General features: G+C 42.7%; 1 protein-coding gene and 1 long non-coding RNA gene across 3 annotated transcripts; one reads left to right on the top strand and one right to left on the bottom strand.

Annotated features, from left to right (window-relative positions):
• Positions 1-8100: 8100 nt before the first annotated feature.
• Positions 8101-12926, bottom strand: LOC105012489. Of its 2 annotated transcripts, none has more exons than XR_828161.4 (3): positions 12784-12926; positions 9322-9425; positions 8101-9104 (listed from the first exon to the last, which is right to left on the bottom strand). It is a non-coding gene; the product is annotated as an uncharacterized LOC105012489 (long non-coding RNA). The 2 variants fall into 2 exon arrangements; XR_002197287.2 differs by lacking the exon at positions 12784-12926 and adding an exon at positions 9948-10000.
• On the top strand, positions 11925-17980 carry fam8a1a (family with sequence similarity 8 member A1a). The gene is made up of 5 exons (XM_013135540.4): positions 11925-12466; positions 14423-14543; positions 14951-15074; positions 15565-15704; positions 15975-17980. The coding sequence occupies exons 1-5, from the start codon at positions 12049-12051 to the stop codon at positions 16117-16119; spliced, it is 948 nt and encodes a 315-aa protein (XP_012990994.1). The 5' UTR covers positions 11925-12048; the 3' UTR covers positions 16120-17980.
• Positions 17981-18615: the final 635 nt, after the last annotated feature.

Genomic DNA, 18615 nt, shown 5'->3' with positions numbered 1-18615 from the left:
AGGGGTCAAGTAGCTGACACTGCATGATGTACGTTCGTTGTTGGCGGGGGGACCACCAGGCCTTCTCTGTTGGAATGTGGATGCTTTCAGATGGTCAGAGGGGACCAGTGATAGAGGTCACAGAGGATGTGTATTCCTTTTCTTTTTTTTCTTTCAAACATGTCCCGTTCTGTGGGCCACATATTTGCAGCATTAGTAATTTAGGAAACCCAGGGCATTGTGGGACTCAAGCTGAGATTGTTCCAGCAAGCGACAGTTAGACATTCTTTTTTCGGTCGAGAGCCACTTTTCCCATTGCAGGAAAGAAAGCTGATAACACTGATTGGGGTTAATGGGAAAAACAGCAGAAACAGGTGGAACTGTGGGCCAACTCTCCACCAATATCCCATTTAGGCAGGACAATGCCACTGTCTACGCTGTGTGAAGTTTGCACAGTGGGTGGAAAACAAAGCTCATCATGGCTGTAAATGCTGGTAGGATAAAACACTGTAAAGAACATTAACTGAGGTATGGACAGTTGGATACACTGTAGTAGACCCAACCCAGTTCAACGTACAAACTTTTATATATCACATCTGGGAATGGTTCAATTAAATGTAAAACGCACTTATCAGTGGCTATTCATGAGAACTTTCATGATATTTGAATATTTACACTGATGACAGTTGACAGCTGAAGGTTTATGTGATATCAACAGTAAGGTGATGGTCATAGAAGAACATTTTGAATTGGGCCTATGGTTAGAATTGGGGCTAAGGATTGGGTTTTTTGTTTAGGGATTAGCATAAGGTTAATGGGTATGTGTACTGTAGGGGTAAATTAAGATTATGAATCGGAAAATACTTTAAATTCCAATAGGGATAGCAGTGTGTCACTGACTTGTCTCTGAAGCTGATCCGGGTCAGCCCTGGTCATTCCCTGAATGGGAGGCCAGATTCTGCTGGACGGTGTGTTGTGGGGCTAGTATCTGTGCACCAACTGATGATCACACTCAAGTAGGAGTACGTTAAAAACACTCCACATGTTGATGCGTTGTTCATCTACAGTATCTCACAAAAGTGAGTATACCCCTCGCATTTTTGCAAATATTTGATTATATCTGTTCAAGTGACAACACTGAAGAAATGACACTTTGCTACAATGTGAAGTAGTGAGTGTACAGCTTGTATAACAGTGTAATTTGCTGTCCCCTCAAAATAACACAACACACAGCCATTAATGTCTTAACCGCTGGCAACAAAAGTGAGTACACCCCTAAGTGAAAATGTCAAAATTGGGCCCAAATTGTCAATATTTTGTGTGGCCACCATTATTTTCCAGCACTGCCTTAACCATGTTGGGCATGGTGTTTACCAGAGCTTCACAGTTTGCCACTGGAATGACGACATCACGGAGCTGGTGGATTTTAGAGGCCTTGCGCTCCCCCACCTTCCATTTTAGGATGCTCCACAGATGCTCAATAGGGTTTAGGTCTGGAGACATGCTTGGCCAGTCCATCACCTTTACCCTCAGATTCTTTAACAAGGCAGTGGTCATCTTGGAGGTGTATTTGGGGTTGTTATCATGTTGGAATACTGCCCTGTGGCCCAGTCTCCGAAAGGAGGGGATCATGCTCTGCTTTATTATGCCACAGTACATGTTGGCATTCATGGTTCCCTCAATCAACTGTAGCTCCCCAGAGCCGGCAGCACTCATGCAGCCCCAGACCATGACACTCCCACCACCATGCTTGACTGTAGGCAAGACACACTTGTCTTTTTACTCCTAACCTGGTTGCCCCCAGACACGCTTGACACCATATGAACCAAATAAGTGTATTTGATCGCATCAGACCACAGGACATGATTCCAGTAATCCATGCCCTTAGTCTGCTTGTCTTCAGCAAACTGTTTGCAGGCTTTCTTGTGCATCATCTTTAGAAGAGGCTTCCTTCTGGGACAACAGCCATGCAGACCAATTTGATGCAGTGTGCGGTGTACGGTCTGAGCACTGACAGGCTGACCCCCCACCCCTTCAACCTCTGCAGCAATGCTGGCAGCACTCATACGTCTATTTCCCAAAGACAACCTCTGGATATGACGCTGAACACGTGCACTCAACTTCTTTGGTCGACCATGGCGAGACCTGTTCTGAATGTAACCTGTCCTGTTAAACCGCTGTATGGTCTTGGCCACCGTGCTGCAGCACGGTTCTTGGCAATCTTCCTATAGCCTAGGCCATCTTTATGTAGAGCAACAATTCTTTTTTTCAGATCCTCAGAGATTTCTTTGCCATGAGGTGCCATGTTGAACTTCCAGTGACCAGTATGAGGGAGTGTGAGAGCGATGACACCAAATGTAACTTCTGTGAGATACCGTAAATGTGTGAGTATATTGATTGACATTGTGGCCTTATAATCTCCACCTTACACAACAGAAAAGGACTGGACACACCTCAGAGTCTGGGTCCCTTCTAGCTTCCTTCCTCGCTTTAAAACTGTTTTTACTAGCCACTGTACTTCAATGTCTTGTTGTTGCTTGATTTTCAGGGTTTTGGGTTGTTTTGGGGTGTCAATAGAAACACTTCATGACAACTGCTGTAACACATACAAAAGTGAGATAAATGTACAGAAAAGTGTCATCTGTTAAATTGTTAGGTGTTAGGTTCTGGATCAAGCAATTCACTAAAGGTTTACATAATATGTGTCTGGAAAGTCCCCCTCAGCCCTTACAATGGACATAATTGCATCTCCATTCACCACTCACAGGGACATTTTTGAGGCTGTGTGTGTATCACGGGTAAAAAAAAGAAATACAGAAATACTGTATCTTCCTCAAATAGCTTCTACCTGTAGTTTAAAAAAAATAATATTTTGACTGAACTTATATTCATTTTACTTCAAGTGAAAAAACATTGAAGCAAAAGTAAGCCACAGCTAATTTTAAATGTAATCGAGTTACTGCCTGATTCCAGTGAATGAAATCACATCCTCTGTGTCACATCTGGAAAGCTCCACTAGCAGCCTGCTGCCGTTCGCACCCTTCCGCTGTCCCGCTCGACACTCGCACGACCGCAGCCACCAAGGTCACGGTAGCCCAGTGCAGACAAGCTGGCTCAACTGACACACACATCCGTGCACAAATGTACACGTTCAGCGCGGTTTACAGCAGTCCGTCAAATGACTTTGTTTTCCTCTGCCTCACCCATTGTGTTCTGAGAACATGTGTATCAGATCTGGTAAATATAGTTTTTACCTGGAAACAATAACTATCTGATACTTATGGTCCTTCATAGTACCCCTGGCAGTTCCACTGTGACCTTATCAAAATGAATGTTCTCCACTCAGGAAGAAGTAGTGACAATAACATCATCTGGACTCCTTTATACTTGTCTTTTATCCTCTGTGCCTTGTTATTGCTCTACTCATGTTGTAACAGGAGCTCTGAAGCTGACAGTTTCAAATTGGGTCCAAAATCAATCAAGTACATGACAATATGCTTGAGCCCTCTTTATGCGCCAGATGGGGCAGAGTTTGGACTTTTGGGAGTATCCCTTTGGTATATTTGTGTCAGGAAAGTTTAATCAAACCAATGTAAGGCCTCGGAAAAATGTTGAATATGATTTGAACACGGTCTACTTTGGAGTGAAGTGGACCTTGGGATCAGCCTGGTCCTGCGGCCTGCTGGGTAGAGAGAGGGTTGCTGGGTAGGAAGGTTAGGTATGTCAGCCCTGGCCCCAGCAGAACTGCAGGGAGGCTTGTTGCCATGCAACAGGGGTTTCAATGAACAACTCCCAAAATCCAGTTATACTGAGCAGAGATAGGATGAACTCTCTCTGATTTCAGCAACAACAGCTCTGGACATAAGCATTATGTTATGCTACGCAAGGCTGAAAAGGACAGTCTGGTCTGGTATGAATGCACTGCAGAAGCAACACCTCACAGAAAGTTTGTTTGGATTCTTTTGTGTTTTTCAGTGTGTTGTATTTCTAGGAAATTATCAAGGATTCAGTGTTGAACAACTGATGGAGGAAAGTAATAGTCTAATCTGCCAACAGTCACATACTGCATCAAAATGTACAAAACATGTAATTTAGAAAATATAGGTTAGACATTTTGAGCTAGGGTTGAGGGTTAATCACAATGCTTGAGGATTTTTGGCTGGGACCTCTCACAGAAGGTGCCCTCGTTTCTCACTTCAGCGAGTCCTTAGTCCCACAGGAGGGATGTTGCTTCTCAACAAGGCATGTGATCTATAATCCTTTATGAAGTAATGAGAGGGAGAAATGTGAATGAAAAAGGTGTCTGTAGGATGGATGTGTGTGATATCTAGGTGAGACCTAACACTGAAGATATGTGTGAATCCCATTTCATTGGGCCCTTTTAACACGCACGGGTTAGAATCTGAGTTCTCTGAGCCTTTCCACGCTGGGTTTGTGTTCTAGACCATGTCTATATTCTCATCACTTGACATCGCTCACACCGATCTTCACAAGGTTTACCTGGTGTGTTTTGGATTGGATCATTCATCTGCTACCCTTGCCCATCTCATTTTGTGAAATTTCTGTCGCCAACTGCTCACAGTTACACGCGAGAGGTAGAGTTCCTGTCTGGGAAAAAAGGCCCTTATAGAAATATAGGGTTTGTTGCGAAGTTCTTACCATGGATGGAATTTCGGGGAGACTATTGTCTAGAATAAAGCCAGAATGGTCTAGAATAAAGCCAGAATGGTCTGTGCCACGTCTCCAGTGAGATGGACTATGTTGGGTAAACGGTAATAAGTTGTGTCTGTCCTGACTCCTGTTCACCAACAAAAGTGCAAAGAGTGGGAATTACTGCCTAGTGGGAATTACTGGAGTCCCTTAGATGTGCGATGCAAAATTATGGAGATGTACTTTGTTTACATCTATGCTCCGTGAAGCCACCGCGTCCTTCTCTAATGCAGGCAACATGGGTGTTGTCACACGTAAGGCGATTCTGTTATAGGAGTGTTTACTGATTTCCTTAAACTATACCCTACAGAACTACTCCCTCACGTAGGGCCAGTTTCACAGACCCAGATTAAGACTAGTCTAGGATTAAAACAACAAGCTCAGTGGAGTTTTCTCTTGAACTAGATTTATTTGTCGCAGACTAGGCTTAGTCCGTATCTGTGAAACCGGTCCATAATGTCCAAAAGAAGGGGATTTGTGATGTCAGAGACAAAAAGAGGTAAATGTTCATTGTTTGACTGAGGCCAGTAAAAACAGTGATGGAATATCTCTGAAAGAATGTACCTCTTCTTCAGGAAGAGAACACTGTAAAGTCACATGTTGAATCAAATACAATTCATCAATGGAGAGAGGAACATACAGAAAATCACTTCAAATCTTTTCAGGCTGACACTGAGCAAAAATAATAGAAGTTAAACTCCAGTACAGAATCCATACAACATGAACTTGTTTTACAGATTTAAATATTGCCACACTTTAAATATTGTCATTGATTGATCATACAGCCTACGGTTTTCTCTTGACTGTTCGTAAACAAAAAAACAATAGGCATCTGAACTCCCTTTCAAGCACAAAGCGCTGTACACTACATGCACTTCCCCACATTGAGGGGAAGATAACAAGGTGCTTTAACGGAGCCACTGATAGTCCAGAGGAAAAAGGAAACCATCTGTCATTAGCTGACCTTTCTCTGAGTAGCTTGGTTAGCTGCCGTCACCCAGCTGAAGCAAAACAGTCCTCCTTGCGTTAACCCTCTCTGGACTAAGTGAAAGAACAGATAATTTGTTGGCGTTTGTTGCTGTTTCCTATTTGCCCTGTTTGATACTCTTTTCATACGTGAGAGAAGTCAATCGCTGGTCTGTCAGACTGTCACCACCCCCAATTTTATAGTATGGTCTACAGCTCTGGAAAAAATTAAGAGACCGCTGTACTTTTTTTCTTTCCTTTTCCAAAAAAGTTGGAAAGGAAGGTTTTGAGTGAGGATCAGAAGAGATCACTGCAAATTAAGAGACCACTGCTAATTGAAGGCTTCTGTTCCTCATTCAAAACTTTCTTTTTCAACTTTTTTGGAAAAGGAAAGAAAAAGGTGCAGTGGTCTCTTAATTTTTTCCAGAGCTGTAGACTGTACTATAAAATTGTGGGTGGAGAGTAAATTGGAATTTAAATGAAAAAGCATTTCTAAAAAATTAAATTGTTTCAAAGGAAAATGTATTTTAAAAAGAATGAACTCCGTGCAAAGCCACATTTGAAAACCCCTGACACAGTTCACTTTGCAGTGTGAAATAGCAGTGTGCTGGAATTACAATCATGCTGCAGCGGTACATGTGCGTTGGAGGAAGTGGTTTAGACTGCTGGAGACCACTATCCCACATGACAGAACCGAGTGAGATGTCACAATATGTTTGAGTCTACAATGACCATAACTTGTTGAACACACACACAAGTACATACAAACAAAGCTATAGCTAACTTCCTTTCTCTGGACTGTAAAGGCTTTTTGATCATCTGTTCGGCCTTTACTGAAACAACATACAGCTACACTCCCTTTCCCCTTACTACACAGCTGCACGTAAAGCAAACAAACACCCTTAGTGGGTCTGAGGTTACTGTATGTCTTTGGCTTTTCTTCTCATGAGGCCCTTTTGATCCAGAAAAGCAGAAGGGAGCCATGTGACTCAGAGGATGAAAAGGCTTCACACTGAGCTGAAAATATAGAGATAGATAGAGCAATTCAGAGCACAAAAGCAAGTTTTACCATTGCGAACTTTCACTGTTTGAAAGTGGTGAACCGGGCAGGACTTTTTATAGGTTAAGGATGGAACAGATTCTAAAAAACATCCCATAACTGTGGGCTGCAGTAAATTGGGAATTTAGGTAAAAGAGACTTTTCTGCTGATGCTTTCACAGGCACCATAATGGGACAGGTCAAATGATGTGTGGTCGATCTAACACTGTGGTTAAAAGAGCTGATATCTTTATTCATTTTATTTATAAAAAGTGAAAGAAGAAATGGGTGTGTTTGGAGCTGGATGAGGTAGGTGGGACATGGATGGAAAAATTATAGATTACTGTGGAAATTACTATTTTTTGCAGACCTGGGATTAAAATCCTACTTTGAAATTAATTAAAATGCTTCATAACACTTGCTTGTCTGTGGGAATAAATCAATTGAAGTTGACCGAACTTGAATCAAATTAACCTTTAAGCAACATCAGACTAAATTAATAGTTAATTCAGTGGATTTTGAAATGCATATTTTATTCCATCCTCACATGCCATGAACACTTTCACTGATGTTTAGGTTTAATGGCGGTTCACAGAATCATTGATTGTAATCATGCATTATACAGTTAGTATTACTCAATAGACTTCTTTCAAGGCAGGAAACCCTCTAACATCAAGTTAAAAAAATAAATTAAATTCTCCTTTAATTTCGTATCAAGTCATGTGTGTTCCTGTCCATGAGATTTAAGACAGCAGACATAATTCAGCTAATTGGGCTCTGTCTGGGATGTGGTTCCAGATCTCCCAGGAAGGATTTGTTCAAAGGGCTAAAGGTAGACTGCCCAAAGAGGAGGGCCAGAGTTATCCCTGACCACATGACCTAACCACAAAAAACTATAAGTCCTGTATGTACATTGCTGGAAAAATAATTGCACTACACAGGACCAGAGACTTTCCTGGTCATGTCACATGAACTTCTGATAAATCAGCAGAGTGCCTGCTTTACTTATGACCTCAGACGGTTGATCAGTATTGTTTCAAATACTCCATAGTAGAGTACTGTATCAAAATACTTCTTACTACTTAGTTGTTTCAAATAAACATAACTAAATCAAATTAGCCTCAAGTTAATTTGAGGTCTTAAAGTGGTTTTTGCCATTTTAATATTTAATGAAACAACATCCTTTAAGTCAAAAAATGAAGAGAAATTACAAAGTTAACTCAATCAATTGGCAGATGGGAAAAGTAAAAGTCATCTTTTTTAATGCATGTTGTTTACACAGCTTAAAAATAGTACAGCCTGACATTTTATAAAAGATATAAACATGCAGCAAAATAAAGCATTCTCCTAATATTCATTTAAAACATTTATTCTTGTTGGGAGAAAGGATCTGAATTATTCTAATGCATCATCTGACTCAGGTGGAAAACAGTCAGCAACCCCCCCCCCCCCCCAATCAAAATCTATTTGGGCTGAATTCAGAAATGTTTTGTTCCCTTTTTTCAAAAGAAAATTCCAGTTGAATCTGTTCCAATAACGCAAAGTTCCAATAACGCGAAGTATGCCTGTGTCTAGGTTATGACTCAGCACCAGGTCAGCATAGGGAAATAGCCTGACTGTAGTAGAGTTAGAAGGTCAGGTGTCACTGCATCAAGCAAAACTAGTCAGCATGCCACAAAAAAGACTCAAAGATTCAAATACCTGTTAAAATAGATGTTAATAGAGTGTGAATATAGTAAAAAATTTATGTTAATAGAGTAAAAAAAAAATATATATATGTATTCTTTACTTATCCTTCTATATTCCAGAATTAGTACCCCATTTTAGCAGACAGCCATTAGACCTCTTATTTATAATGCATTCATTATATTTGACAAAATACCACAGAAACAATTCTCAGCCATTCAAAATAATGTATAACCTTTTCGACTGGGTTATCACAATTATTTATTGTAAGAATAACTTCATTATCAGTCCCTGTAAGAGGTACTGGCAGCTCACAAGTGGGAATTTAACAGGAAAACATGGGAAAAATCCACTCACACCATCTCCCACATTGTTAAGAACGCATACATAAAATAAAAAGTTTTCTAAAACATTTACATTAACTAATTTACATTGATAGTGGCCATCTTGTATATAATGTTGGTTCCTAGGTAGAGTGCCTCTAATATCTCTGGTGTCCTGTTGGTTCCAAGAACAACATGAGCCAAAGAACCCCATCTCAGAACAACATGAGCCAAAGAACCCCATCTCAGAATAACATGAGCCAAAGAACCCCATCTCAGAACAACATGAGCCAAAGAACCCCATCTCAAGAATACTTGGCCAAACGTTTCTCACCGGTCCCTGTCCAGAACCCAACTGGTCTTGTTGCTGAAGACTCCTGCTGCTGCTAACCACACCCCATCTGTATTTAAAAATAAAATAATACATTGACGAACATTGTGGGTAAGCCCTTTGTGACAACTGCTGATTTAAAAACAGAATTATAACAAAATAAATGTTGTTGACTGATTTACTTTTTTCCTAGAACATGAGGTGCTTATTCGAGTAACTATGTGAGAGATGTACAATGACAAAAAAATAAAAATAATAATCGATACTACAGCATGATCTCCCCTCACCTTTCAGTCAATGGCAGTGATGGGACACAAGGTCAACAGTGGTCCAACGATTGGATAAACCTCTGATTGGCAGTCGCAGTAAGTCCGCCTTTTTTCCATTACTTCTGCAAATTCAGCAAAATGAATAAGTTGTTCATTGTCTGACTGAAGCCAATAAAAACATTGTGTTGGAATGTCTCCGAAAGAATATACCAGTTTTTCAGGAAGAGAACAGTCTGTAAAGTTGTATGGTGAATCAAATACAATGTATCAGACCATGGGGAGAGGAACATTTGGAAAATCACTGCACATACATGTTGGCACTGAGCAAAAAGAATAGAAGTTCAACTCCTCTATTTCCCTTAATTGCACATTTAGTATTGCCCTTTGTACTGCATTTGCCTACACTAGACATCTATTAATTCCGCTTGTAATATACATATACTTAATACTTGTAAATACTTGTACATTTTCTCTTCTATTTGCACTTGTGGTTAGCTGCTAGCTGCATTTCATTGTACTGCACTTGTACTGTTCAATGACAAAGTTGAGTCTAATCTAAAATTCCTCTGTCAAGTCCTATGCCCACTACTCCACTGGTGGTCACCCAAGGGCAAAAGAAAGCTGCCGGACAGAACCACGCCCACCAATATGTATACACCATCACAGCAGGTTCATATCCCCGCACAGGTAACCTCTGTTGACACAAAAAGGTGCAAAGTTTACACACTCACACACACACACACACACACACACACACACACACACACACGTCCTGCACTCTACTTATATGTTTTGATAGGCTTCCTAGTTTGTTAGGGCCTCAGGGTCTCTAGTGTTCGGTCAGGTGGGAAAATACCTTTGTCGTTAAAGAAAGGGGCCTTATACGTGCATAGCACACATAACAATTTGGATTGGTCAGACTGGCAGGTGAATGAGTGACTGGCGTGCTGGTGACTGCTAACTGTGTGCTAAAGTCAGTTCCAACTAGTCTATTCACCCACAAACACCCACAGAGACACACACAGCCGCGCACAACTCCATTCTGTAATCCCCATGTCGTTGGGTTCCACGGGGGTCAGCGTTTGCAGAACCTGGCTTTTATTTGTCGTCGATTATTTTTGGACCAGTCACCCTATGGGTCTGTCAGTGGGGATCAACGTCACGGCCGTGCCATCTCTGTCTGCCTGACTGACTCCATTCAGGAGAGCAGCACTGTCATTAAGGCCAGCCAGACCCCACTCACAACCACAGGCCTGCCAGCCTGCTGCAGCCCAGTCAGCACAAACCTCCACTAGACAGCCGAGAGATAGAGGGAGCGTGGGATGGAGGTCGGGTAAGAGACGCAAAGGTAAAAAGAACTACTGTAAATATACACTAACACAGCTCATCGACAACAGCTGACCATAACAGCTGACCATTGGCCAGGGAGCCCCGAATTCAAGCCGTTTCCGGAACATATACTGTCGGCCGGTGTGTGTGTGTGTGACCCTCAAGGCCCGTCTGTCCGATATAAGTGGCACTGGAACAGAGACCCAGAATCCTTGCGGAAACACCTTCGGTGAGGGTGGGTGCTCTGACCTGTGTAAAAACATCATCATCTTTCTTATTGCAGCATCCGGTTAGCATCACAAAGGATGAGACACCCACGGTGCATCCATTTAACACCACTGATGTTAACACTAAACCACAACCAAAGTGTTAGCCCGTTTGCCCGTTGAATGTTGTCTTATTGTATGTACATCATTCTTTTAGGCATCTTTAAAAACACATGCGTGGAATGTAATATAGGTCCGGTATTGGTAAATTAACTGTATCTGATGGTTGTGGGTTAGCTTTTAAAGATACGTCAAGAGATGGTTGTGGCTGAAGCGAAAGCAGATTGCTAACTGCAATTTTATCAAACGTTTGAAAGACACTGCTGCCCTCTTGTGGTACATGTCTGCCAAGCATGTCTGAAAAGTACAGGGTATGTTCTCTAGTAGTTTGTTGTTGATCACTGGGCCTATTCAAATGAGATGAAGAAGTTAGATGTAATTCTCGTGTTCTGGTCTTATATTGGCTTGCATATAAAGACCATAGCACATACATATACATTGTAATACGTAAAAGGGACAATATGTAGAATCCTGCCTCTACCGTTTACAAGCCAATTTATAATTTTAAACAACACGTCTCCTCTTCCCCTTACTGAAATTAATAACAAATATTCTCACAAATAACTAATGACTTCCGCGGTTCCTAATAACAGCGTTCAGCCGTGGTATATTGGCCATATACCACAACTCCTTGTACCTTATTGCTTACATATAACAAGGCTATCAGACAATAAGCATAGGATTCAAAGTACCCGGTTTATAAATCGAAGTAATCCCACATTGCGATGTACTGTAATTATTTTTCACTGTCCCTTTAAGACAGAAATAACATACAGGATATGGTCTATACCACTATTTTTCTAGTATAAAAATATAATTGGACAGTACTTGCTATTATTATTAATATAATAATACATTTACTTTCGTTTAACTTGAATTGATTTAAAAACTATTTTACATGAGTAAGATCTTCATTGCATTTGTATACTGGATACATTTGTGAATAAATTGTTCCGGGTATCCCTGTTTGTTGCACCCACTATGGAACTTTCCAAATCATCGTATGTTAGCATGGATCACTGTAGCATGAGATTAGCTGCTGGGGAAGACGTTTTAAAGGATTTAAGTGAGAATTAAAAGTGTTTTGACCATGGCCACATCTACTACTACAGATAACAGGCCGAGTTCAAGTTCTGAGGAGAGCCAAGAAGAGCAAACAAACGTTAACGCAACAAAAGAGTATTGCGCAAAGTTGCAAGAATGGATGTGGCAGTATTATTGGGGCTATTCAAGTTGGCAAACCTGGATGACTATGACTTCGTTTCCCTTTTCTTCGTGCAATTTCCCCGTACCTGGAAGCTTTCAACCACCGACTGGAACTCCATGGCCAGCCGGACAACAGAATGTAGATTCCAGATATGGGTACAACTATGCTGGAATGGGGTATCCTTTTTCATCCCCTGCGCCACCGACTACAGGTGCTCAGATGGGGCAACAGATGACAGCTGGGACACCGCCTCATGATGCAAGGCCAGTGCAACAACAGAACGGAAACGCACCTCAAGCAGGTACACTAATTACAACAAGATGATGACAGCAATTGCAATACCTATTACAGCATACACCAACTGACTGTAGGTCGTTTTTGTGTCAACAACATTATGGCCGCTTAGTCAGGTAGCTACATGAAATCAAAAATCTCAAACGTGTTCAAACAAAGTCAACTTTCCACTGTTTATTTAGCTTTTTTGCAAGCAGCAGGCCAACAATGATGTGTGCCTGCTCCTGCATATCTTTAGTCAGGCCCTGGTCTAAATACAACATTGGGTGTTTAATCTTGAACCCACTTGCATGTCCTAGCACATTAACATAATGCTTACATTACCTTCTCTTGAAGTTTGTATAATCTAGGTTAGTGAGTACTTTCTAAATTGTGTGGGCTAAAGGCTGATGACCACAGGTATTGCGGAAAATATTCATACTGTTCCAATTGTGGTATATGGCCAACATATCTCTGCAAAAGACTATATCCAGGCTGTCTGTGATGTGTTGTACATGAGAACAGGCCACAGTATACACTCAGGTAAAGGATTATTAGGAACACCTGTTCAATTTCTCATTAATGCAATTATCTAATCAACCAATCACATGGCAGTTGCTTCAATGCATTTAGGGGTGTGGTCCTGGTCAAGACAATCTCCTGAACTCCAAACTGAATGTCAGAATGGGAAAGAAAGGTGATTTAAGCAATTTTGAGCGTGGCATGGTTGTTGGTGCCAGACGGGCCGGTCTGAGTATTTCACAATCTGCTCAGTTTCTGGGATTTTCACACACAACCATTTCTAGGGTTTACAAAGAATGGTGTGAAAAGGGAAAAACATCCAGTATGCAGCAGTTCTGTGGGCGAAAATGCCTTGTTGATGCTAGAGGTCAGAGGAGAATGGGCCGAATGATTCAAGCTGATAGAAGAGCAACTTTGACTGAAATAACCACTCGTTACAACCGAGGTATGCAGCAAAGCATTTGTGAAGCCACAACACGCACAACCTTGAGGCGGGTGGGCTACAACAGCAGAAGACCCCACCGGGCACCACTCATCTCCACTACAAATAGGAAAAAGAGGCTACAGTTTGCACGAGCTCACCAAAATTGGACAGTTGAAGACTGGAAGAATGTTGCCTGGTCTGATGAGTCTCGATTTCTGTTGAGACATTCAGATGGTGGAGTCAGAATTTGGCATAAACAGAATGAGAACATGGATCCATCATGCATTTTTACCACTGTGCAGGCTGGTGGTGGTGGTGTAATGGTTTGGGGGATGTTTTCTTGGCACACTTTAGGCCCCTTAGTGCCAATTGGGCATAGTTTAAATGCCACGGCCTACCTGAGCATTGTTACTGAACATGACAATGAGTTCACTGTACTGGAATGGCCCCCACAGTCATCAGATCTCAACCCAATAGAGCATCTTTGGGATGTGGTGGAACGGGAGCTTCGTGCCCTGGATGTGCATCCCACAAATCTCCATCAACTGCAAGATGCTATCCTATCAATATGGGCCAACATTTCTCAAGAATGTTTTCAGCATCTTGTTGAATCAATGCCACATAGAATTAAGGCAGTTCTGAAGGCAAAAGGGGGTCAACACAGTATTAGTGTGGTGTTCCTAATAATCCTTTAGGTGAGTGTATTTGCCCCATTCCACATCCAACTTATTGCACATGATCATCCATCTGAAATCTCTTTGCAGCTTATATATTCCACCTTGCCAATATATTATTGGTTTAGAAGACACATCAAGAGTGAAAACTGTTTCTAGCCTATTAATAACCTACAGCAGTGCACAGCCCTCTGCAAAACTACACAGTGTTCAACTGAACCTCATTTCGGTTAGGACTGCGATTGGCCGGGATCTGTTTTTTTTCTTTCTTCGGAGTAGCTTGGCAATTTCAGAGGGTTGATTATGTAATGGGAGTGGCACCTTTTAAAAATATACTACCTGAAATTGTGTTCTGTCCGTTTAGGCCGGGAATACACCATCCCCTCTCCCCTCCACAGATTCGTAGCTGAGACAGTGGACTTCTTCATCCTGTTTTGTGTCAAGGCGACCATCGTCCTGTGGATCATGCACCTTAGTGGCATAAAGTGAGTCAATCAGTCAAGACCTCTCGCCGTTTTATATTATTCCAATATTCTATTATTTCTGTTGTTGTTGCGCTTTTGTAAGTTAACTGACAAGCGAGAATTCCTTCGAAGCCTCTGTGACTTGTGTATCCTGATTCAATTGCAAATGAAACTTGAAGAAGCACTATCACAAACACTTAAAGTCAACTCAAACAGAAAAAAGCAAATGGAAAGTGACCAGGATTCAGCACAGGTGAACCCACTGAACAAGAGACAGCAGTTTGTGAAGTATGCCCGTGGGTCAATGTTGACTGTGGTTGTGTGAGTGTTTCTAGTAGGCCATGGTTATTCTGTTGTATTGCCTTCTGTTTCATTATATTCTACATTATTCTGTTCTACTCTATGTTCTATTCTGTTTACCCCCACAGGGACATCACTAAGTTTGTCACCCACTTCATAGTTGAGGAGATCGATGAGAATACGTCCTTGGAGGACCTACAGAAGATGATGGCGGTAGCTCTTCTGTACCGGGTGCTGGTCTGTTTTTATGAGGTGGGCGTTTGAGTTTTTCCCTTCTCACAGTTCAGAGAATAGGCTACGGATTCCACTTGTGATTCTCAGAGCAGCTTACTGAAAAGGTTAAGAGAGGTGTTTTACCTTTCAGGTGCTGACACAAAGATGTGGTGAATGTGTTAACCATGCTCAGCATTGCTTTTGAGTTACGGCCAAAACCCTGTTTTCACAATAGAAAACACAAGTAATTTCCCTTCTGTGATGATACATAGGGAGTTAATCAACCTTTATTGTTTTGGAGGAAACTTTGAGTTGCAAGAATATCTTTACTGTTGCTCTAATGTATGTCACACTTGCTCTTTGTCACACTTGCCCCGTGCTGACTGTAACCCCGTGCTGACTGTAACCCTGTGCTGACTGTAACCCCGTGCTGACTGTAACCCCGTGCTGACTGTAACCCCGTGCTGACTGTAACCCCGTGCTGACTGTAACCCTTGGCTTGCACATGTTCTCCTACTCCTCGTCTCAGATCATTTGTATCTGGGGGGCTGGCGGTGCCACACCTGGGAAGTTCCTCATGGGCCTCCGGGTTGTGACATGTGACAGCTCAGTTCTGGTCCGACCCAACCGGGTCCTGGTGGTACCAGCATCCAACGTCTCCCTTTCAGCGTAAGTCACCGACCGCATGTCTCAGGTCCTGCCTGACTGGTTTGATTACTTGGCTCAGTTGGCGACAGACATCTTTCGTTACAGGGTACTCCTGAGAGGAAGGACCGCGGTCATTGAGGCGGGATTCAGTGGGGATTTGATGTTTAGCTCTTGTTTTGCTAGCAAATGATCTAATGACGTTGTTTCCCCTCGTGTTTACTTGGTATTACACTGTTAGGTTTATGCTTGGTAACAATCTATTCATATCAAACCTTTTCTCTTTCCTCCCAGTTCAACAGTACGGGCGTTGAACAAGAACTTCTCCATCGCATTCCTGTTTCCTGTCTTCATCACCCTCCTCTTCTTCCAACACAACAGGACTGTGTATGACATCGTAGCTGGAACCATTGTGGTTCAACGCAGAGGAGCCAGATAGCAGATGACCCTGATGGACGGGCTATGTTGAGTAGGGCATATCGTAGCAAAACACTTTGCTACAGGAAATTAAAATCTATATTGTAATAGGACAAGTTCAGATATTAGTATCGTGTTTGAAAACCTTTTAATCTTGATTGAAAACAACCCAGACCGCAGGCTTCTTGGACTGAACAGAAGGCCTGTAGTACAGAACTAGGCCTTTAAGACCCTAAAGAACTCTGCCAGTGAATTCATATGGATTGGATTGAAACCCAGTCAGGACAGAGAAAGCCTGATACGAGGTGAAATAGAAGTGTCATAGGGAGGATTACTTACTGCTCCCTGTATCTAGTCAAGCAGAGCAGAAAGGAATGTTAGGGAACATGTATTAGTTTATATTCTGTTTAGTTTTATGGATGAAGTCATTTTGCAGGTCAGGAAGAAAGGTGAAACGTGATGGGATTGTGTGCATAATGGCCATTCTGCATACTAAATTTTACGTGGGTCTATTTGATGTGTTGTACTGATTTACTCTGGATTCTGTGTCAAGGCTGCCTGTCGAGCCAATGATGTGTGTATGTCTGAGCCGCATTCAACAGCAGGTTTTCATAATACTTCTCAGTCTGTTGTTCCACGCAACCAGGCTGAGAAAGGTCTCACAGTAACACAGATTAGAATATTTCCGTCATACAAAAAGTCCCCCCTCATCCTCGTCATGAGATGTGCTGGTTGTGTCTGGGTAGACCCCTCATCCTCGCCATGAGAGGTGCTGGTTGTGTCTGGGTAGGCCCCTCATCCTCGTCATGAGAGGTGCTGGTTGTGTCTGGGTAGGCCCCTCATCCTCGTCATGAGAGGTGCTGGTTGTGTCTGGGTAGGCCCCTCATCCTCGTCATGAGAGGTGCTGGTTGTGTCTGGGTAGGCCCCTCATCCTCGTCATGAGAGGTGCTGGTTGTGTCTGGGTAGGCCCCTCATCCTCGTCATGAGATGTGCTGGTTGTGTCTGGGTAGACTCCTCATCCTCGTCATGAGAGGTGCTGGTTGTGTCTGGGTAGACTCCTCCTCCTCGTCATGAGATGTGCTGGTTGTGTCTGGGTAGGCCCCTCATCCTCGCCATGAGAGGTGCTGGTTGTGTCTGGGTAGGCCCCTCATCCTCGCCATGAGAGGTGCTGGTTGTGTCTGGGTAGGCCCCTCATCCTCGCCATGAGAGGTGCTGGTTGTGTCTGGGTAGGCCCCTCATCCTCGCCATGAGAGGTGCTGGTTGTGTCTGGGTAGGCCCCTCATCCTCGCCATGAGAGGTGCTGGTTGTGTCTGGGTAGGCCCCTCATCCTCGCCATGAGAGGTGCTGGTTGTGTCTGGGTAGGCCCCTCATCCTCGCCATGAGAGGTGCTGGTTGTGTCTGGGTAGGCCCCTCATCCTCGCCATGAGAGGTGCTGGTTGTGTCTGGGTAGGCCCCTCATCCTCGCCATGAGAGGTGCTGGTTGTGTCTGGGTAGGCCCCTCATCCTCGTCATGAGATGTGCTGGTTGTGTCTGGGTAGACTAATGCATGCATGTATGTATGTGCAGGAATGTCATGCCTCCAATACCATCATTCAGGGTATAGTGTATGATGATGTACCCTCTCCTTAAAGAGGCTGACAGCCAAGGCTGACCTCTCTGGTGAGTGTACTAGTGACTAGTGATGGGAGTTATGTCATTGTTCACTCTACAAATTATACTGTCTCACTCCTGACTCATCATAACAGTCTTTGGTTTTCTGTATGAAAATAGGCCTTTTACAGACGTCACAGTATTGAAAATGTTTCAGTACTTTTCTTTTGTCCGCTCAGTACTTTCAGCTAGTTACAAAATAAAAGTTCAACTTTCCATCTAATGGACTGGAATGTGAAGTGACAATGGTGTCATTTTATATTTGATTCATAGTCACTACTTTCATCTAAAATATGCTTAGAACATGACTTGAATGTCATTAAAGTTATTTCAATCTTTCCAAACACCCTCCTTTTCTAAAACTGCATTCCGATACTGCACAGGTTTTATTACAGCTGGTGAGTTGGTCTTAAGATGTTGTAAATTCACCAAGGTTTCTAATGTACATTTGTCATATTTTGTAACTGCCCCCACAAACACTGTAGGATCTAGAGTCCTAGAATCCTTTTTTAGTGATCATTCAGACTTGAAACAGTTACAGCAACTATCCATTGGGGGGAGATGGAAACCCTAGTCATCCATCGGGGGGGATTGGGTTGAGAGCACGTCATTTCGAAGTTTGGGCTCAAGGAGCCTCGTCCTGGCTCCTTCAGTCCAAACCCGTCAACCCCTATCCTATCCTACCCCTCCCCTTGGCCCCTGGAGTCCCTCTGGAAGCCAATCAGTCCTGTGGAATTCCTTCTAATAAAAGCTGGTTGGAGTGAATGAGTGACTGGAGCAGGAGTCCCACGGTCAAGCGAGGACACACACATGGACCAGTTAACTGAAAACAACTGCTTGACCACTTCACCTCAGAGACACTGACCCA

Source organism: Esox lucius, chromosome 10, assembly GCF_011004845.1.
Source record: "Esox lucius isolate fEsoLuc1 chromosome 10, fEsoLuc1.pri, whole genome shotgun sequence".
NCBI classification, from domain to species: domain Eukaryota; kingdom Metazoa; phylum Chordata; class Actinopteri; order Esociformes; family Esocidae; genus Esox; species Esox lucius.
Note: the sequence above shows the minus strand (reverse complement) of the source record. Positions and strands in the feature narration are given on the sequence as shown.

Coding starts and splice junctions, on each gene's coding strand:
- fam8a1a (XM_013135540.4), top strand. CDS start 12,049: ATGGCCACATCTACTACTACAGATAACAGGCCGAGTTCAAGTTCTGAG. Junction 12,467..14,422: donor CGGAAACGCACCTCAAGCAG/GTACACTAATTA, acceptor CTGTCCGTTTAG/GCCGGGAATACACCATCCCC. Junction 15,075..15,564: donor TGCTGGTCTGTTTTTATGAG/GTGGGCGTTTGA, acceptor TCCTCGTCTCAG/ATCATTTGTATCTGGGGGGC.